At 41.1% G+C, this 23,658-nt stretch overlaps 1 protein-coding gene across 1 annotated transcript in view; it reads left to right on the plus strand.

Moving 5' to 3' along the window:
- Positions 1-17,433, plus strand: part of LOC126295057 (nucleolar and coiled-body phosphoprotein 1-like) — a 43,773-nt gene extending 26,340 nt beyond the window's left edge. The window contains exon 4 of the mRNA XM_049987304.1: positions 17,281-17,433. Within this exon, the coding sequence (XP_049843261.1) occupies positions 17,281-17,433 (153 nt within the window). The remainder of the gene's footprint in view (positions 1-17,280) is intronic.
- The last annotated feature ends 6,225 nt before the right edge of the window (positions 17,434-23,658 follow it).

The raw sequence follows: 23,658 nt of genomic DNA on the forward strand, positions 1-23,658 counted from the left end.
TGATGATGGTCGAAGTAGAGAGGATATAAAATGTAGACTGGCAATGCCAAGGAAAGCGTTTCTGAAGAAGAGAAATATGTTAACATCGAGTATAGATTTAAGTGTCAGGATGTCATTTCTGAAAGTATTTGTATGGAGTGTAGCCATGTATGGAAGTGAAACATGGACAATAAATAGTTTGGACAAGAAGAGAATAGAAGCTTTCGAAATGTGGTGCTACAGAAGAATGTTGAAGATTAGGTGGGTAGATCACGTACCTAATGAGGATGTATTGAATAGGATTGGGGAGAAGAGAAGTTTGTGGCACAACTTGACTAGAAGAAGGGATCGGTTGGTAGGACATGTCCTGAGGCATCAAGGGATCACAAATTTAGCACTGGAGGGCAGCGTGGAGGGTAAAAATCATAGAAGGAGACCAAGAGATGAATACACTAAGCAGATTCAGAAGGATGTAGGTTGCTGTAGGTACTGGGAGATGAAGGAGCTTGCACAGGATAGATTAGCATGAAGAGCTGGATCAAACCAGTCTCAGGACTGAAGACCACAACAACAACAGCAACAACAACAACAACATTACCAAAATGATCCACCATGGCACCGAAGCATCTGTTCTGCACTCCTCAGGACAACTGAAGAGGCAGCCTGCCCTTGGCGGAGTGATGAATGCTATTCTGCAATCGGGACTAGGTGTGCGGTTCACGTTGGTTCGAGTGTCAGCCGACTGCAGAGAATCTTACTGCCTTTTGGGTGGTGAGGGCAAAGTGTTGCCGGATTTTTCGAGAGAGTGAGAAGAGGTCGAGGCGACAGTTCCCGAACACCATTAATTGTTCCACAAAGAGCTCTGTTGTATGGGATACCATCAGGAGAATTTATGGGAGAGGAGGGAGGTGCCCCATGGCTGCTGTAGTGGGGAATGGCACTCTCCAAACTATTCCACGAGACATTGCCCAGACTACGGAGGGCTATTTTGCCACAGTTACTGCAACTGCCAGTTAGGATACAGGTTTCCAGCACCTTAGAGTGGATGCTGAGAGGAGCAGTTTGGACTTCTGGTCCACCACTCATGAAAATTGCAACTGCCTGTTTTCCACGTTGGAGCTGGATTCTGCATTGTATGTGGCTTGTGATACATCCCCTGGTCATGACAGAATCCTTTATGGTATGCTGTGGCATCACACAAGACAAAACAAAGATATAGAAAATGTCATTTGGGCATCAGGTCACTTTCCTAAGCAGTGGCTTGAAGCAATTTTAATTCCTCTTTTAATTTTAAAATCTGGGAAAAACTGTACATGCCCAAGTAGTTACCGTAGTGTTGCCCTCACTAGGTGTGTTGGAAAGACTCTGGAGTGGATGGGTAACTGGTGCCTTGTCTGGATCCTAGAATCCAGGCAACTCCTTAGTCGCTTTCAGTGTGTGTTCAGGAGGTATTGCTCCCCCTTTGATAACCTGGCCCTCCTGGAGGCAGATATGCAACAGGCTTTCCTGTGCTGGCATCACCTTTTAGGTGTGTTTTTTTATATCAAGAAGGCCTATGATACTCTTGAGCAGCTTCACGAATGGGGTTTTTGTGGATATCTTTTCATTTTTATTTGGTTCTTTCTCTCGCTGCGGTATTTTTGATACCAACCCAGTGATGTCCTGGCTGATTGCTTTGAGTAGGAGAATGGTGTCCCTCAGGGTAGTGTCTTAAGTGTGACTGTCCTTGCCATAGCTACTAATAGCATCACATCAGTAATGAAAAGTTCTATCCAGTGTTCTTTGTTTGTGAATGACTTCTCTGTGTATAGCTCTTCTTCAAGTCTTGGAACAACAATTCCCCAGTTACAACTAACTCTTCAACATTTGTGTGCATGGGCACGGTACAAGGGTTTTGAGTTTTCAACTGAGAAGCCTGTGTGTTTTCTTTTTATCCATTCTCATTCCATTTTAACCTGAGTTAAAAGGAGGAGCCAGCCACTCTGCAATACACTAAAACCTCCAGCCTAAAAGTTTAGGCCAGAGTCCAGACACATCACAAAACTTTAAAACCCTAGACACACACGTCTCATCATTGGCTAAAACACAGGGCAGATCCCTATCAAGTTTTCCCTCTGCCCCTCTGAGGGACACTGTTCTTACTTTTAAAGACATTGTGAGGTTTCTTGGGTCTTATACTTGATTATAAACCCACATGGTTTCCACATCTTAAGGACCCGAAAAAATGGTCACTTAAGGCTCTAAGTATTTTAAAATGTCTTAGCCACAGTACATGGGGAGCAGACAGAATTTGTCTGCTCTGCTTTTCAGGGCATTTTTACAATCTCAGCTCAATTATGAGTACACGATGTATGGGTCTATGAGACACTCTTGTGTAAAGATGTTGGATGTGGCACACGGTGAAGGGATTCGGTTGGCCATTGGGGCATTCAGAACAAGCCCCATACCAAGCCTCTGTGAGTAGGCTGTTGAACCACCATTTCACGGCAGTAAACAGTTGCTTATGATGCGCCAGGAATATAAAACACTGTCTATACCATACACATCTGCATACCATATTGTTGCTTGGTCTCCATTGTCATGGCTATTTTGTAACCAGCAAAAAGCAATGGGCCCTATGGGATTAGCACAAAGGATTGCCTTTTAGAGATGGGTGTGGCTGTCCTTAATGTTTCATGTCGATGTTGGAGCAATTTCCATCTTGGCTCCTCCAGGGATCGAGACTTATTTTAGACATGACTAATTTGAATAATGATAGTTTTCCTGATTTTACATTCCAGTCTCTGTTTATTAACATTTTAGATGCACATCATGGTTTCACAGTAGTTTACATTGATGGCTCCAAACAAGGGAATTCCCTTGGCTCTTCTGTAGTGTTCCCTGATCATGTCACCAAGATTCGGCTTCCTGACAAGTATACTGTTTTCGCAGTGAAGCTCCACACGGTCCTGAAGGCACTGGAGCAGATGCTTCGTATTCAGGACGAACGGTTTCTCATCTGCTCTGAATCCCTTAGTGCTTTACAATTGTTACAGAACCTATTGGCCCAGCTGATATATGACCAACGGTGGGGTAAGCAGATTTCATTTTGCTGGATGCCAAGTTGTGTAGAGATCCGGGGAAATGTAGGGGCCCATTGGGTTGCCAAGGAGGCCTGTAGAGGACAGGCTGTGGTCCAGTGTCCTATTCCCATGCAGGCTGACATTTCTGCACTACACAGGAAGTGCTTGGCTGGCGATTATGCCCACTAACCTGTGGTTGGTGAAGCCAACAACCTGACCTTGATGTTCCTCCTGCCAGATGCTCAGGTGGGACGAAGTGACCCTCACACATCTTCGAATTGGGCACTTACCTCTCAAACATAGCTTTTTACTATGGTAAGAGGCTCCCCCATTTTTTGATGCTTGTGGGCTTGTGGTGTGCACGTCTCTGTGCACCACATTTTAACAGACTGCATTTTATACCTTGATGCAGGGGCAGAGGGAAAACTTCATAGGGATCTGCCCTGTGTTTTAGCTAATGATGAGACTTGTGTGTCTAGGGTTTTAAAGTTTTGTGATGTGCCTGGACTCTGGCATAAACTTTTAGGCTGGAGGTTTTAGTGTGTTGCAGAGTGGCTGGCTCCTCCTTTTTTTCCTTGCAGTCAGCCAGCCACTTCCATCTGCTATATTGTTTTAGCTCCCTCTACCACTTTCTTCCTGTGTTGTCCATGTTTTACTGCTGACAATATTACTCAAGTGTATGGGATAGGACTAACAAGCAAGGGATATTGAACATATACAGAGAAGGACAGCACAAATGGTCACAGGTTTGTTTAATTCACAGGACAGTCTGATAGAGAAACTGAAGGAACCGAACTGGAGGACTCTTGAAGATAGATGTAAACTATCCAGAGAAAATCTGTTGACAAACTTTCAAGAACCTGCTTTAAATTATTACACTAGGGATTTCTTTAACTCTCTATGCATTGCTCACATAGGAATCATGAGGATAAGATTAGAATAATTACTGCATGCACAGAGGCATTCAAACAGTCATTCTTTCCACGCTTCATATGTGAATGGGCTGGTACAGTGGGCTGTAACCTCTGCCATGCACATCACAGAGGTTTGCAGAGTATAGATGTAGATGTAAATGTAAATGTGACAGGATGACTGTGCTCTTGGTTAGCATTTGTAAATTTGTGGGAAGATCTTATGGGACCAAACTGCTTAGGTCATCGGTCCCTGAGCTTACACACTACTTAATCTAACTTTAACTAACTTATGCTATGGACAACACACACCGATGTCCGAGGGAGGACTCGAACCTCTGATGGGGAGAGCTGTTTGGACCATGACAAAGATGCCTCAGACTGCGTGGCTACCCCGCGCGGCTCTTGGTTAGACATTTAGTTATATACGATAGGCATTCAATGAGTAATGCAACACATTTATTTCCTCGGATAGTTTTGATTGATAAAGTGCGGTATTAGTTATGGGACATAGTTAAATATTCCCACTGAAGCCCCCATAATTTCATGAAGTTCCAGTAGGTGGCAGCTCTATACGTAGCCTTCAAAGTGGTGCCTGTAATGGAGGTGCATTCCAAGCAGAAAGCTGTCACTGAGTTTCTTTTGTTAAAACCATAGCATCACAGATATTCATAGACAGTTCCAGAATGTCTTTGGAGACCTGGCAGTGAACATAAGCACAGGAGTCATTGGGCAAGGCATCTGCACCACTGCAACAAGGTTGCGCAAACCTGTCTGATCTTCCACATGACGGCTGGCCGCACGCAGCTGTGACTACTGTGGTATTGGAATATGCATGTCTGTTCCCTTGAAAATGTAAATGAACTTCTCCTTCTCCACAACAACACGAGACCTCACACGAGTCTGCGCACCTGAGAGGAGCTCGCAAAACTTTATTGAGCTGTTCTTCGTCATCTGCACTACGACCCGGATCTTGCACCTTTCAACTTCTGTCTATTAGGCCCAATGAAGTACGCACTCTGCCAGGAAGCAGTAGATGAGTCATTGGTTAATGAAGTAGCCTTTGACATTAAGGGGAGGTTTACTATCTTTTGGTTAAAAAATCGATTTTTTAATTGCATTTTTGGATTCAAAAGAGTGTTTATAATCTACCCCTGAAACGATTTTTCCGAATACGGAACAGAAATATTTGTTATTCTTATTCCAAATACGGAACAGAAATATTTGTTATTCGTGGTTGAACAAAAAAATGCACCTACCTGAAATCGGCCTTTTTTTACGCACCAGTAGCCGTGAAAAATTATTCTATGTGCTTGCCCAAGTTTCAAGTGATCAAGGAGCTTATGACGTACTATGGCTTGGCAATCCGATGGCATTCCAATTCGGTGGAACAGATGAAGAAGGCAATTTGGGCAATGTATTTCAACAAGTGTTTGACAGATAACCACCTACAACACCAAAATTGTCCGGCTGGGGAAACTAGTTGGTGCAAGTGACGCATTGCAGAGGCTGCCGGGCATTTGGATGAATATCAACACGACCAGCTGCTCCCCAAAGAAGTTCAAAAAGTGACTCATCTGATCTACGAGGACCTTTCGGAGGACGAGTTATTGTACTGGTGCTTGGGAGGAAACACAAAATTCAAACGAAAGTTTGAACGTGGGTGATTGGAAGTTAGCCCCCCCCAAGCACTTGCATTCTGGTGTGAAGACTGTGGAGATTGTGACTTTCCTGGAAGTGAGCAGCTTCAATGAAGGGTATTCAGCAATTCTGAAGAACATAACAATAATGGACGTCACCCTAGGACTCTATTCGACGCAGTTCGACAATCATTCGGACGGCCACCGGATTTGAGCAGCTGAAAACCGCTTGTCACTGGCTGTACGAGCGACTCTGGAGCAGTGCAGGATGGCCTAGATCGAGCTGAACGCCCTCTGTGAGGAAGAGGAAGGACTAGTTTATAGACCTGGAATAGCAGATTGAATGCAAGTTGCATAATATTGCATTTATATGTAGTCAAAACTTCAAATGCGTTTTTCTTGAAATGACCTTCCTTTTTTCGCATGGTATGGTAACTTCAGATCTACGGAATTTATTGGTATGATTCTTTGTTTCTGACGAATCTAGCTAAATTGTCTGGGAACTGTACCACTTTTATTCCAATCCATCAACTGTAAATATTTTTACTTGGCCAATGAAGTCGAAAAATCTATGAAAAAAACCCTATTTTGTTTCAAATGGCCGCCATTTTGTTGCCTATGGTCCAAATAACTTACGCGAGGTACAACTCCTAAAGAATCTTATATACTTCGCCAATGTCAACTCAGTTTTGATTTCAGATGAGCCGGATGACCTGTGACATACCCTGCATGGAGGTCTACATCAAAATTTTGTTTCGTTCCGACAGCACTTCCACCTTTGCTCTTTGACATTTCAAGTTGAAAAAATTCCAGTTCGTAGAGGAAATATTAGCAAACATTTTCACCAAATTTGACATTGATATCTATAACACATCCCAAGAAAAAAATTCTATAACAACATGCTTTTTTTGTGGCAAAGACAGTAAACCTTCCCTTAACCAGTAAGGTGATACAAGCCCTCCCAGTAAGGTTGTGTACCACACACTGAATCGAGACTATGTTGAAAAATAGGGTTATGGAGCCAATAGAATGGGGAATAATATGGCGTATTGGAATCCCAAATAAAACTAAACTACCTTCAGAAAAAGATGTGTTTCATCACTTAATGAACGGCCCTCATAGATATGAACCATGTGAATAGTTGCACCTGCGGACACTATATTACTCACTTATATGGTGGCATGTAGATTCACTTCTACTGAACATAAACTCTACATTTTTTATGACTAAGTGACAAAGCAAGTTAACATTTTAATAGTTGGACACAAACTAACTGGTGCGTAGCTATGTGTAGATGTTGGCTCTGACTGATTTACAAGGAAGTTTACATTACTTTACCATTGACTGACTCTCAAAGAGTAACTATACATTTTGATGACTACCATAGAACTGAGTTAATCATTGCCCTGTGTAGCTATTTTCATAGATGTTCACATGATTAAAAATAAAATCTGTTGTTATATTTTTATTATTAACATAACCATTATGAGACTCATGACAACAGCAATGTGATGTCTGCATCTTATTGTTAACACTCGCAAATAATGCGATAGTTATAACCTTCTGAAGAAGGGCACCAAGTGCCTGAAACTCGTTAAGATATGAGGGTCACTCCAAAAGAAATGCACACTATATTCTTTTTAAATCCATCTTTTTTTCTACATGTTTGAAAGTTTTACAGTGTGTAGATACATCCTTTAGGAACAATATTTTCATTTCTCCACATAATTTACATACCTATCAACTGCCTTACACCATCTTGGAACCAGCACCTGTATATCCGCATGGTAAAATTCTGGACCAACCTGTTGGAGCCACTGTTTGGCAGCGTGCACAAAGGAGTCATCATCTTCAAACCTTGTTCAACGAAGAGTGTCTTTCAGTTTCTCAAAGAGATGATAGTCACATGGAGCCATCTCAGGACTGTAAGGTTTCAGTGTTGTCCATCCGAGTTTTGTGATTGCTTCCACAGTTTTATGACTGACATGTGGCCGTGCATTGTCGTGCAACAGCAAAACAACCAGCTTTTGCTGATGTGGTCGAACACGACTCAGTCGAGCTTGAAGTTTCTTCAGTGTCGTCACATGTGCTTCAGAATTAATGATGGTTCCAATTGGCATGATGTCCATAAGCAAGAGTCCTTCAGAATCGAAATACACCGTAGCCATAACTTTTCCAGCAGAAAGTATGGTTTTGAATTTTTTTTTTTTCTTGGGTGAATTTCCATGATGCTACTCCACTGATTGCCTCTTTGTCACTGGTGAAAAATGATGGAGCCATGTTTCATCACCTGTCACAATTCTTCCAAGAAATTCATCTCCACCATTCTCATACTGTTCCAAAAGTTCGCTGCATACCATTTTTCGTGTTTCTTTGTGAGCCACTGTCAACATCCTAGGGACCCACCTGGCACAAACCTTTTTTAACGCCAACACTTTCAGTATTCCGCAAACATTTCCTTCCCTTGTCCCAGTGTAGCGTGACAATTCGTTCATTGTGATGTGTCTGTCAACAGTCACCAATTCATTTACTCCCTGCACATTATCTGGAGTGTGTGCAGTACGAGGCCTGCCGCTGTGAGGACAATCCTCAATATTGCCGTGCCCACTTTCATCACATAACCTGCTTGCCCACCGACTAACTGTACTGCGATCAACAGCAGCATCTCCGTACACCTTTTTCAATCTCTTGTGGATGTTTCCCACTGTCAAGTGTAGCAGCCATCTTCAAGACATGCTGTGACAGTGCCACTCATGGGAAGAGGTTGAACTAAGTTTGAAAACAAGCAGGAAGGATGTATCTACACACTGTAAAACTTTCAGACATGCAGAATGAAAACTGTATTTTTACAAAAATAGTGCACATTTCTTTTGGAGTGACCCTCGTATTAACTTTCTTTTATGCAACTGACTGATATTATTTTTATACATACTAACATAAAAGATATAAAAATAGTGTATACAAAATTATAATAAGCTAAAGAGTAGGACTGTTTGAGTATAAACAGTATAACCTGAAAAAAGGCAAAATTATAGATAGTATTTTACAAAAAATATTTCTACTTACATGAGGATTTGCAAAACCTGCTAAAATGTTTGTAGAAGGTGAAACTTCGCAAATTGAATAATTAACAAACTAATAATAAATTATTTTAATGAAAGTTGGTATTTTTGAAATCAGAAAAATGTGGGCTACAAAACCGTAGTACTGGATTTTGGGGGTAATCAACATTTGAGATTCAAAGTTTCTGGAATACACAATTTTTGAATGTAAATAACTTTTCAAACAGGAAATTATTGAAAAAAGTTAAACATTCATTGAAAAGAGGAGAAAGGGGCCTTTTAAATGAGCTCTATCAATTTAGAAACAAACAGCTATTTGTCCAGAGAAAATTTCACCTCCATGTGTATGTTATGGATCATAAGTTATGGGTATTTTCTTAGAAAAAATACTTCCAAGTTTGTTTATTTAGTATATAACTTACACAATTACAGTTTACAAGAACATACAGTAATTGATACAAGATAAGAAGTTGAACCATTTCCCATCAAAGTGGGATCTAAAGACTCCGGCCACTTGACTGACGCAGGTGTTTTGTCTGCAAAGCCTTTCCAGGTCTCATTGAATTTTTGTATAGGGAAGTCATGCAGAATGTGGTCCAGTATTTGTTCTAATGTTCCATAATTGCATGATCATCATCAATCATTACCCATTTATGGAAGTTTTGGATTAGTTATGGGAGCTTTATTTTTCATGGTTAGTTGGGTCCTGGGAGCAGGATGATCAGATTTATTATACCAATCTTCTCATGAGTGTGGCAAGATGTCTACTGATTTCTCCATCCTTCTCTTAGATCATAGCTTTATGGGGCAAGTGGGCCTCTGTTTACCCAGATGGGTTCTCCAGGTTCTAGTTGTGTGCATGGTAAATTGGTAACTCTCTGGGTATTTTGAGTTTCTTCCATTCATGTGTTATTGCTTGTTGTCATCAGAGAGTTAATGGGGCAATATTGGTGTGTACTGACGTCTACAGTAGTGGTGTGGATTGAATATTTCCTGTATTGTCCCCACTGTGGCGTTTAGATGAATATCTATTTTCGTGTGAAGTAACTATAATAATTTCATCAGTAATTGAGTTAGTAGTAACATTCAGTTAAATAATTCATGAACAAGAACGTAGCTATATTATGTAACTGTGATATGTGTGCTATTAACAAAATGAGATTAAAAAAAGAAAAGAAAAAAATCATGTCAGGAGTGGTATAACAGCAAGCAAGATGACCCGACCTAGCTCTGTTATAACTGGAGACCCTGTACGGCACAAAATGCCTCACTATGAATGGAAGAGGCCTAATCAAGAAATTAGAAATAAGGTGAAGGCAGATCAGAAGGAAAATGGTGAATTCAGGAGACATCACAACCACAAAAGCTATACACTTGTGAGAAATACCCCAGATGCTGTTCATGGGTACTAGATTGCTTTCTACAGCCACATTGCCCATACGAGTGCTACAATGTTGAGCAATTAGAAAACAAAGGAGCAGTGCTTCACTGAGGTAAAAAAAGACGTGCAAGTGAACATAACTCTGGAGGATATCCATAAATGCATTTAGCTCAAAAAGGAACTGCAAGAGCATCTCAGTTTCCAAGAAAATCCAAAACTAAAAACTGGCAAAACATTTACTTCAAGAATCCCCACTTGTACTAAACCTCCAGAAATGTTTCAGTTTATCCAGTTGGTCCATATATAATGGTATGAGGCCTACAGTGTGACTGCCCATTTCCCATCTGGTTTCTGCAGAGATTAAGACAATCCCTCCTTGGACAACCTTAGTGAACTGTTGTGTTCCCGTTTTGCCAAGAAGCTCTCGAAGTTTATGCACCTCACAGATGCAGTATCAGTGCCACCAGATTCTCTGTAAAGTACAATTCTAATTTCTGTGATTCTAAGTGATGAAGTGGGAAGCTATATTATTTGGAATAACATTCGAAAGATATGTCATTATGATGTATTTACTAAACGCCATAAACTGATGATATTGACACAGTTAATAATGATTAACTGAAAACTGACAGTTTTCTGAGAGCATGTTGTTATGACAGATCTAGATTGGGAGGCATTTTGTCAGCAACTGACTATGGCACGCAACCTATCCTCATACTTACACCCGTGATATTTCGTTGACATTTGCACATTTTCATTAGGTTAAACATTATTCATTTATTTATTTATTAATATGATCAATTTCTGGCATTGTAATATTGTTGTAGGAAAGTATTTATGACTTGTAAGCTTTTCCTAATATCTGTATTGGAAAAAGTGACTTTCATTAGCAAATATTTATTAAGAAAGAATACTTGCTTCATGCTAGAATAACTGAGCTTTCCCTATGTACCTCACTGCTGACCTAACAGACATTCTAATGTGTAGCTACACTGCCTCACATCATCGATGCCTGGCAACATCATATTGACCACTGGCTCCTTCAGCCAGTGTGGGAACAGAAATCTTACTCCCAACTCTGTGCATTCTGCAGTGCTGCTTTTCTCACAGAATGTTACACTATATCTGCAGATGCGATACGAAAATATAAAACTGGAAAATCGGGAAACAAAACGTAACCTGAATAGAAGGGATTCCTTACATACTGAAGCAAGGAAGGAATGGCACAGGCAGATAACAGGATGGTTCCTCCAACAACGCTACTGCCAACTACTTGTCCCGTACTCGTCTCATTAAACTCATATGTATTCATACACTACGTGATCAAAAGTATCCAGAACACCCCCCCCCCCCCCCCCCTCCCAGAAGAACATACGTTTTTCATATTGGGTGCACTGTGCTGCCAGTTACTCCATATCAGTGACCTCAGCCTCAGTAGTCATCAGACATTGTGAGAGAGCAGAATGGGGTGCTCTGCAGAACTCACGGACTTCGAATGTGGTCAGGTGATTGGGTGTCACTTGTGTCGTACGTCTCTACACAAGATTTCCACATTTCTAAACATCCCTAGGTCCACTGTTTCCAATGTGATTTTGAAGTGGAAATGTGAAGGGACACTTACAGCACAAAAACATACAGGCCGACCTCGTCTGTTGACTGACAGAGGCCGCTGACAGTTGAAGAGTGTCGTAATGTGTAACAGGCAGACATCTATCCAGGCCATCACATGGGAATTCCAAACTGCATCAGGATCCATTGCAAGTACTATGACAGTTAGGTGGTAGGTGAGACAACTTGGACTTCGTGGTTGAGCAGCTGCCCGTAAGTCACACATCACACCGGTAAATGCCAAATGACACCTCGCTTGGTGTAAGGAGTGTAACCATTGGATGACTGAACAGTGGAAAAATGTTGTGTGGAGTGATGAATCAGGGTACACAATGTGGCAATCCGATGGCAAGGTGTGGGTATGGCAAATGCCCGGTAAATGTCATCTGCCAGTGTGTGTAGCGCCAACAGTAAAATTCGGAGGCAGTGATGTTATAGTGTGGTCGTGTTTTTTGTGGAGGGGGCTTGCACCCCTTGTTGTTTTGCATGGCACCATCCCATCACAGGCCTACAATGATGTTCTAAGCACCTTCTTGCTTTCCACTGTTGAAGAGCAGTTTGTATCATAGCGGCCCCTTATTGTCAGAGGGCCAACACGCAAGACGGGTTGCCAATCCCTTTTCAGCTGCGCAGAGAGAAACATCGCCAGCAGACAGAAACAGTAACAGCCTATCAAAGTAAACATGGAACTACTTTGCTGGCCAACATGTGACAAGTGTTCCACCAATCTGAACTCATATGACCGCTGTAGCACTCCGCTGACCTGGCTTTATAAGCACGCCTAAACAGTCAGACCGGCAGTGTTTACCAACCACTAGGAACAGCTCCCACCAGTACTTACACTGGCCCTAACTGTGTACTCACTCGCCGTACTCTTGTTGTAGCAAGTTCTATTTTGTAGAATAGTTTTGGTCCGTGTTTTTCTTTCATTGTCTTGGTTTCTGTATCTGTTTGCTACCACAGTGTTGTGGGTTTTGAATTTACAACTCAGTGTATGCCAAGAAGGCATTATTTTCTTTAATTGTAATAAAGTGTGTTCAAATTGATGGACAGTTCTTTCCTGCCGACCGCAGGACACTACAGTTCGGGGATGGCAATTGCATCTTTCAACGCGTTTGAGCACTGTTCATAATGCACAGCCTGTCGCAGAGTGGTTAAATGACAATAACATCCCTGTATTGGAGTGTCCTGCACAGAGTCCTGACCTGAATCTTATCGAACACCTTTGGGATGTTTTGGAACGCCAACTTCCTTGCCAGGCCTCACCGACAGACATTGATATCTCTCCTCTATCAGCACTCCAAGAAGAATGGGCTGCCATTCCCCAAGAAACCTTCCAGCACCTGATTGAATGTATGCCTGTGAGAGTGGAAGCTGTCATCAAGGCTAAGGGTGGGCCAACACCATACTGAATTCCAGCTTTATCGACAGAGTGTGCCATGAACTTGTAAGTCATTTTCAGCCAGGTGTCCGGATACGTTTGATCACATAGTGTATGTTTATATGTATGACTTACCTTATCAAACCAGTCTCAGGACTGAAGACCACAACAACAACAACAACAACAACAACATCTTTTCCTTATATTAAGATGACAGACCCTATACCATTGTAAAATGAACCATGGACAAATAAAACACTTATAGTGATGTTCTTAATTTTCTTTCAAACTGATAAGAGATTCCCAATTTTATATGGAGGCTTGTAGTACTTTGCATCAGAGTAGATGACATAACTGCACTCTGAACCCTAGATACGCAGGCAAAATATGGTTATTATCTCTGCATCTTGCAACATATCTATAAAAACTGTTTATTGGGTTGGTGCATAATTCCATTACATTTTTCCATATGAGTAATAAACACAAAAAATACACATAGCAATAACTCTAGTCATCAATAATGTATTGTTCACTATTTACAACACTCTGTCAACAGTGAGGAAACTGTTCAGCTCTGCAGCTGTAGAACTCGTGTGATTTTGAGGTGAATTACTCATTGAGTGTTGTTCGCAGTCCATTTTCATCTGGAAAGATAATTCCTCGAAGGTTGTTCGGCAGAAAGTGGAAGAGGTGAAAATCTGAGAGCACAAAATCAGGTTAATAAGATGGGTGCAGACTGACATGCCAACCCAACTCATGTTTTTTGTTAGTCTAGGAGAATGCAGGAGGGCGTTATTATGGAATAGCTGTCTTTCTGGTCATTGTTCTTGGATTGCATCTGCACAACATCTCAGTTGTTGACAATAAATGTCAGCAGTGATGGCTACACCTCAGGAAAGAAATTCATAGTACACCACACCATTGCTGTTCCACAAGATGCATAACATTATCTTTTGTAGATGGATGAAAGTCTTTGTACAGGGAATTGCTGCTTTGTTTAGGCTCGATCATTCTTTTCTTTTCCTTATGTTAGCACAAAGACATCATTTCTTGTCACCAGTAATGATACATGATAGGAATGTTCAGTGTATTTCATGAGCCAATTTATGACGAGCCAGCAGAGATTCACATGTGACCACTCATGGCTTTGAGCACGCAGTACCCATACATCTGATTTTTCAACCTTACCCATTGGGTCCAAATGTCACAGAGCGGTGGAATGGACACAGTTTGTCACGTTTGGCAGTTCTGGAGTACACTGATGTGACTCATTGTGGATTGATGTGCTTAAACAATCTTCATCAAACCCCGAAGGTCATCCAGAATGCGGTGAGTCACTTGTGTCAAAATGATGCTCCTAAAAATGAAAAAAATCATTTCCTTCCGGAGCCCTGCCCAGTGGCATTATCTCATAACACAGTGTAAATGGCTGCCTCAGCTTCTGTCACCCTTCTATTGAACTCAGACAGAAAATATGTTGCAAGTGGTCTGATTTCTCCAGTTGGCATTCCATTTTATAGCATCCATAGCTATATTTACTATCTCCAAATGACCAGACGGCAATATTTAAACTGAGATAACAACAGTGAACTACAAATAAAAAATGACAATTGATTAATAAACCCACATCAATTGAAATATCGAATTGTAAAACAAAATTGCTATGAACATATGCACCAACCAAATACTCTAGCTGCCCTGCCCCAGAAGAGGACTCCATAAGAGAGTGAAAATATGCAAAATAAGCAAACACTCCCATCCACAGGTCTACACAATTGGAGTTGCTTCTTGGCGTAAAGAATGCTTAACTGAACTGAACTTCTTAATTAGTTTAATCACACTGGAATAGTTTCCATTAGCTATAAAATGAAAGCCAACGCCAAGCACCATTATACAAGTTTACGTGTCCACATCACAAACTATAGAAGGGCTATATGACAGAATCTCTGCACAAACCGTGGGAAGGCTTGCATGGCTCGACAATACAGGCAGATGTATCATAGGTGCAGTCACAGAGGAGGGGAATCTATGGCAATGCCAGACAAACATGTGGTTCACGAAGAGGGGCAGCGCCTCTTCAGTAGCAGGAGTGTCTGGATGAGTGACTGATATGGCCTTGTAACATTAGCTTGTATGGCGTTACTGTGCTGATACTGTGAATGGTTGAAGCCAGGGCAAAGCTACAGCCTTTACTTTTTCCTCAGTGCATGCAGTTCTACTGTGCTGTAAAAACTGATTACACCCTTTTCGATAAAATATTCCAGAGGTAAAATAGCCCCTATTTGAATATCCAGGGGGATACTGACAATGGGGGAAGGTGGAGGGGGTGGGGATGTGGCTGACATTCTATGGAGCAGTCTGGTATGTTAGATACCATGGGTGGGGTGTGGCTGACGTTCTACGGAGCAGTCTGGTATGTTAGATACCATTACTTGGGTAACTAGGTAGAAGTTATCAACAAAAAATCAAATAGGGGTAATGAAAGAGTAGATTTAATAATTAATAAGAAAATAGGAATGCAAGTAAGCTACTTTCAGCACATTACTATAGCCAAGATAGATGCAATACCTACCACAGTAGCACAAGTTTATATACCAGCTATCTCTGCAGATGACAAAGAGATTGAAAGAATTTATGATTAGAGAAAGGAAATTATTCAGATAGTGAAAGAATATTAAAATTTAATTGTGATAGGTTACTGGAATTCAGTAATAGGAAACGGAAGAGAAGGAGATATAGTAGGAGAACATCAAATGGGGGAAGTGAATAACAGAAGAAACCACCTTGTTAATTTTGCATGGAACATTATTTAGTCATTGCTAACACTTGGTTTAAGAATCATGAAAGAAATCTTTGTACAGGGAAGACACCTGGGGACAGGGAAGTTTCAAGTTGACAATATAACGCAAAGACTAAGATTTTGAAATGAAATTTGAAACTGTAGGATGATTCCAGAGATAGATATGGATTTTGACCATAATTTACTGGTTGTGATCCGCAGATTAAAACTGAACAACAAACTGCAAAAAATGAGAAAATTAAAGAGATGGGAGCAAAAAATAGAAATAACCAAATGATGTCAATAGTATCAGAGGGAGCATTAGAACAAGGAAAACAAAAAACCAACACATGAATATCACAAATCAGTGAGTCCAGATAATGTTTCCTGAAGAGAGGCAGTAGCCTTTTCAGTGGTTTCAGTGTCAATAGTCTGGATGATTGATCTAGGTAGCTCTGAAAGATGAAATAGTGAAGACAGCAGAAGATAAGATAGGTAAAGTGACAAGGCCTAGTTGAAATCCTTGGATAACACAGGATACTAAATTTAATTGATGAAAGGAGAACACATAAAAACACGGCAAATGGTGAAGGTAGAAGTATATATATGTCTAAAATATTAGAGTATGCAAAATGGTTAAGCAGGTATTGCTAGAGGACAAATGCAAGGTTGTTGAAGCATACATAACTAGGGGAAATATACATGCCACCCATAGGAAAATTAGAGAGATCTCTGGAGAAAGAGGAGAAATTATTTGAATATGAAGAAGTTGACTTTTTTTGTATATAAAATTGATATTGATAGTTTTCTTGTTATTGATGTTACTCTGCACTTGTCAATCCTTCATATGTGTGAAGTCATAGTAGTGCACATACTGATTTTCATTTAATAACAAGTTTTTTTGCAAAATTTCCATCCTAATTGTAGTAAAATCGCTGAACAGTCTTATCCTTATCCTAGAACAGGGCTTCCCAGACTTTTTGTCATGGCATACAATCTGACATTTTTAGAAATTTGGGCATACAAATATAGCTTGTTCACTTTTTAATGAACCCTGAGACGTGTATTATGGCAGGAGATGGGAGGGATTTTGGGGGGGGGGGGGGGGGGGGGCGGGGCGAGGAAGGTGTTGAGCGATGACTGTAGCAGGGGAGAGGAACGGGATGAGGGAGGAATAATTTTTGCCATCTTGCTCAGTGCTGACTACGCACACGTGTGTTTTGTGTCATGCCGAGCAACTACTATGTATTATGAAAAGGATAGGTCGCTACTCAGCATGTAGCACAGATGCTGAGTTGCAGACAGGCACAAAAAAAGACTATTAAACATGTAAGCTTTTGGCCAGAAGGCCTTCCTCTGCAATAGATAAAACTCTCTCTCTCTCTCTCTCTCTCTCTCTCTCTCTCTGGGGTTCCTGCCTCGGACTCCACTCCTCAACTGCTGTCACTGGTGCTGTCTGCTGCCCCTGCTGTGCCAGATGCTGCAGCCTCTGCCACCTCCATTGCTGGGGCCTGTGAGGTCATCATATCTGACGCCTCTGCTGATGTTTCTGGCACCGACTGCTGACCCTGATGAGAACGTCGTCACTATGGTGACGCTGTCCCCAGTCCTGCCCTGTGGCTTCTCATGAGTGGGGGTGGGGTGGGGGGAGGGGAGGGGGAGGGGGGGGTACAGCGCACCAACCCACTTCATCACCACTTGCGCCCCTTACTCACTAGTGCCTGCCCACCATATGCTGTAGCAAACACCATAATTGAGCAATGAAATGGACATCAGTGCCATAATTGGAGTTTTCTGTGACTGGTAATCTCAGTGCCTTGTAAGATCAGTGTTTTTTTTTTTCTCTCCACGGAACCAGTACTTTTCTGGTACCAGTGCTTTTCTTCTGTACCATGCATTTTTCCGTGCCCATGTGGTTTCCCCACCCCAGGGAGAAGTGATGTACCTTCACCAATTTCAGAGAGTGCATGTCCAGACAGTTCACAGGTCCATTTGTAGAGATCACCTGGCTCGACCCCTGGCGTGCTCTGGTGACCTGCCAAAGAAACAGCATTATTTAAGTGATCACAAATGAGTGCTCAGCCTATTGCTTACGCTGTATTACTGTAGTCCCGTCAATTTATATCTTACATGTTGCTCTATAAAGTACTGTGTTCCATACATCGTGTTTGTTCTTGCTATAACATGACTTTCAAATTATTTTAGTAAGTTAAACAGATTACTCCTTCTGTCTTCTCAGATTGAAAATTCAACTGTTCAGTGCCTATCAGAAGTGCAAAATTTGGAATTACTTTGCGCAAACATGGCATTTACATCCAGCAGCATGTGCTAAATAATAACACACGAGTCCCACCACACAAAGATAATATTTGCAGCATACACACCGCCCATAACTTTAGCGACTCAAGATGAAACTGAGACACAAAATACCTCACCAAAACTCCAGATCCAGGACAAGAGACAAAACACCACAAGCTCTGCCACAAACACTTATTTATTCAGTGCATATACTTTCACCCTGACCACCATTTGTGATTTTAACGATGATTTCATATAAATACTTCTCATAAAACATACAGAAATCTTTATAGTCATTCTGCAAACAATGATTTCATATAAATACTTCTCATAAAACATACAGAAATCTTTATAGTCATTCTGCAACCTCTTAGTAAACTCACTCATATGTTATTTCAACAATTTTTAACAAATGTCAGACATTCAGCACTCGAATCGAGGCACTAATTTGACCCATTTTAAAAATTGCAAATAAAATTAAATACACATCGTAATTTGCTGGAATATTAAAGAATGAAACTCATGCTGTTAAGATCATCTGTGTCTGTGTACAGGATTCCATAGTTATGGCACTATTTATGTAAAGAAAGTAAGTTGTTTGTAACATGTTTTATATTTGTTTTATTAGATAAATAATCTGTTCATTATTTTGCAGGCATTATCCTCTTTCATCTGGTGTCAAAAGTGTGACTTTCATGATGAGTACAATTCTTACAATTTATAATAAAAAATAATGATAATAATGTTAATAACTTTTTAATTATTAAGGCTTCAGACATGGATTTATTGTCAGTGAGCTCATCCTACTACTGCGGTTCCAAAACTGTTGTTGGGTTTTCTCCAAAATGCTTACAACAAATTTCACATATTTTGGTTAAAATTATATTATTGACGAAATTCCAAGTCACAGTCCCTTGCATCTAGCTCGTCCTGCTGCTGGAACACACCCCTCTTTCTGCCTGGAATGACCTCTGGGCCTCATGTCTCACTAGCCACCTCTACTTGCACTCAGCTCGCCTGTCACAGTCCGTCTGACAGCTGGCAGTCCCAACAAACATTCACATTGGCCAATAGCTGACGTTTCAGATTCAGCCTATCCCATGGCAGTCAAACTAGCCACTTGCAATGTTATATACTGTGTCACAGGTGTGGGTTCAGCTCTTTAAATAACTGGGCTCTCAAAGGTCAAAGACACATTCAATTATGCCACCATTCTCTCCGCGTCACCAGAAACAGAGAGAATGACGGTCATTGAGTTCCAGTGAAACCGTAACAAGCCAATTGGTGACGGTCTGCCTGCTACCCGACTTGCCGATTTCGATGCTGAGATGCAGCCAACCTGATGCAAACACCACCCATGGTCTGCTGTTGTCACATTCTGGGACATCATGGATGAGATGTCATTTGCGGATGACCTGCCAGTAGTCATCTCTCCGTCGAGGTGTGAACATCTGCTTCAGTCTCAGTAGACCTGTGGTGGGTGACCAGGGCCTAATCTTCACAACAAACTATATCCTGGACCACATTGAATCTACATCTACATCTATAGGCCCTACTCTGCAAACCACCATGAGGTGCATGGCAAAGGGTCCATACCATTGAACAAGTTGTTATGGTTTCTTCCTGTTTCATTCACATTTGTAGTGTGGGAAGAATGACTGTTTGAATGCCTCTGTGCATGTAGTAATTATTCTAGTTTTATCCTGACATCTGAATATGAATGATACACGGGGAGTTGCAGTACGTTCCTAGAGTCATCATTTAAAGGTGGTTCTTGAAACTTGTTAATAGACTTTCTCGGGATAGTTTACATCTGTCTTCAAGAGTCTTCCAGTTCAGTTCCTTCAGTATCTCTGTGCCACTCCCCTTGGATCAGCCAAACCTGTGACCATTTGTGCTGCCCTTTTCTGTATACATTCAGTATCCCCCGTTAGTCCTGTTTAATACAGATCCCATACACTTCAGCAGTATTTGAGGATGGGTCGCACAAGTGATTTGTAAGCAATCTCCCTAGTATTCTACCAATATACCAAAGACTACAACCTGCTTTACCCACAACTGAGCCCATGTGGTCATTCCATTTCATATCACTACAAAGTGTTACACCCAGGTATTAGTACGAGTTAGCTGATTCCAACAGTGGCTCATTGATATTATAGTCATGGGATAATATGTTATTTCATATTGTGAAGTGTGCAATTTTACATTTCTGAATATTTTATGCAACTTGCCAATCTCTGTACCACAGTGAAATCTTATCTAGATCTAAATGAAAATTTATGCAGCTTCTTTCAGACATTACTTCATCATAGATAACTACATCATCTGCAAAAAATCTTAGTTTGCTATAAATATTGTCTGCAAAGTCATTGAACACAACATTAAGAGCAAGGGTCCCAACACACTGCCCTGGGGCACAGCTGAAGTTACTTTTACGTCTGACAATGACTCTCCAACGAAGATAACATGCTGCATCATTCCTACCAAAAAAGTCATCAATCAAGTCACAAATTTCACTTAAGACCCCATATAATTGTACGGGGTGAGCAGCAAGTCTTGCCCCTATTATAACAATTTATAACAGAATAACCACTTGACATAATAATTTACATTTGATGCCGTTAAGTAGGTTAGTGTTACTAGTTTTTTCTAAGATTACTTACTTTAGTAAACCTCAACGTGTGCTCCCTCGGTAGCTCGGAGAATGTCGAGGCGGTATTCCAGTTCCAGGCAGGTGTTTTGTAACATGTGTTCTGTCGCAGTACCCACAGCAGCTTGTACCCTAGCCTTCAGTTTGTTGGCATCAGCAACTCGTGTGACAAAGACTCTGTCCTTGATACAGTCCCAGAGAAAAAAAAAAAAGGTCACAGGGTGTAACGTCTGGAAACCGGGGTGGCCAGGGTGTTGGTCTGTTCCTTCCAATCCATTGATCCGGAAACGCCCATTGATATTTTTTTCTGCGGCTATATCAAGGACACACTCTTCATCACACCAGTTGCTGATGTCGATGAACTGAAGGCTAGGATACAAGCTGCTGTGGGTACTGTGACAGAACACATGTTACAGAACACCTGGCGGGAACTGGAATACCACCTCGACATTCTCCGAGCTACCGAGGGAGCACACGTTGAGGTTTAATAACATAAGTGGTCTTAAAGAAAAAGAAAACCAGTAACACTAACCTATGTAGTGGCATCAAATGTAAATTATTATGGCAAACAGTTATTCTGTTATAAATTTTTATAATCAGGGCAAGACTTTGTGCTCACCCTGTACTTTTGACTATAAGTATGGGTGTGGTAGTGAGTGAAATGATATCCTCATCCAAGTGTGTGACAGGCTGCCTACGAGACTGCTGAGGTGTAGGGCCACAGTGCACCGCACATTGTCAGGAGCAGATAACACGTATCAACTGCACACTGCTGCCTGCACAAAAACACACCGGCAGTGGCACACAGATTTAAACAGCTCTGACATCACTACTTGCTAAGGAGACACACGAGTGCTTATACACAGCATGCACTGAGGCAGAGTCACTGTACGACACACTGAGCAGCTTCGCTACTCCGTATGCCCGTCCATCACAGCAAATAAGTGTCATTACGAATATCGCAGTGTTTCTAGCAACTCTGGGCATTTCTCTGGACCACTCTCTCTTCAGTACATGCAAACTATAAAGAGTAACTTTATGTGAAAGACAGAATTTTATTATCTGCTAAAAAGCTGTTGTGCCTTCTCCTTGTAGGACCATATTACAAATGTAAAATCTGTCAAAGATATCAGGCCAATCTTGAAATCCACTGACTGTTCTGGCATAACGCCAAGCACCGGCAGCTGGGCAATAGAGGAACAGCAGAGAGGGTTGTGAGGTGATCTCAGCCAATAGTACACTGACTGACTCCCCCTCTAGCGTGACACTGAGACAGGAGCGGTCTCTACACGAAGAGAATACAAGCGTCGCACCGCCTAGCCGCAGCCGGAGTTGAGGAAGAGCCGTCCTTCCAATGCTGTAGCAGTGACTTATGAACTGTATTGTTTTGCTTGTATTGGAATTGTATATACCGAAGGACATAGATTATTTGCATGTCGTCATTTGCTTGCAACACACCTTTGTGAATAACCTGTTTATCTTACTGTAATAAATGTCATTAATACGATTTGATTGAATTGTTGTCTAGCCATCCGAGAAAGCAGCTTTACTAGGCACCCAATATTAGATGAGTGGGTAGAACACAATGCTGACCATCAACAAAAAAATTCTGTGTGTCATTCTTTTTGTCATCGATAAAAATAAAAACATCAGACCTCAGTTCAAATATTCAGTCTGAAATCTTGCCACGAGAGAGCCATCTTACATCAGTGTGAAGAAACACACTTTTTAAGTTTACCCCCTATATCGTAACACAACAGCACTAATGGCTGTGAGTTTAGAGTTTTCCTGATGCAGTTAATAACTTTTACAGTGTTTGCGAATACAATATGAAGACATTGGGCTTATCCTTAGAAGCCAGTGCTTCTCAGTGTCAAGTAAAGGTCAGTTATAGTGAACATGTTTTCTGCTGTAGCATTTGAGCCAAGTGGTTTGCAAAATAAAAACTTCTCTTATATCTCAGTGATAGAACACAGAAAAATGTGTAACTGCACCACATTAGCAGCATCTGTACCCTTGTCTATTTGAAGAGTGAAATAATTGCACTGGTGCTATTGCAATGGCAGTGTTTCTTCAATAATGAAAGTTGCATCTTGAATACTTCCTTTTTACAAAATTGGTGGATAATGGAACTTTCTGTATTTCTTTGGCTGCTTTATCCCCAAACTGCTTAGACCGTGATTCTAGCCACGGACAGCAAGACACACTCACCAGTTATGTGACATTTTCTGTCCTTTGCAATTCTAAAACTAACCTGGTTTGAGGCTTTTATCGAGTTCATATCAGTTTTAATAAAATTTGCCACACATTTGAATTCCTTTTTAAAAATCTCAGATTTCCTATCTAATAAGACAATAAGTTTATCACCCAACTCAGAGTACTTAGAACATTGATGATTTTTTAACAAAGAAGGCTGCCTGCTTTGACTTGAAAGCATTTTTAAGCATACAATGCATTGATGAAATGGCTTATCTCTAGTTTCTGTATACTATAAAGCCAAGTTGTAAGTAGCTTTCATCATATTTGCAGTTAGGAGTTGTTTAGATTTTTTAACTACATTATTGAACATAGAAGGAGCTTTCTAGCTTAAAAATAGCTTCTTGGTTAACTTAAAACACACATCATTAATAATTCACATACCGTAGTCATATTAAACTTCACATCGAAATTTATAGTATAAGGCACAATCAAATGAAAACCAAACACTTGCCATAATACACAGACCACAGGTCACCCCCCCCCCCCCCCCATGTTGTTACATTTTGATACTGTCACCACTGTGGTAGGGAATGGCATACTGCCACATCACAGATGCATGCAGTTGTTGGTTTATGACCATTGTTGATGGAGTGGTTCAGTGTGTTTGTCCAGCTGTTTCTCAGCAGAGAGGTGTACAGTGAATGTTGC

This window comes from Schistocerca gregaria, chromosome 11, assembly GCF_023897955.1.
Source record: "Schistocerca gregaria isolate iqSchGreg1 chromosome 11, iqSchGreg1.2, whole genome shotgun sequence".
Classification (NCBI taxonomy): domain Eukaryota; kingdom Metazoa; phylum Arthropoda; class Insecta; order Orthoptera; family Acrididae; genus Schistocerca; species Schistocerca gregaria.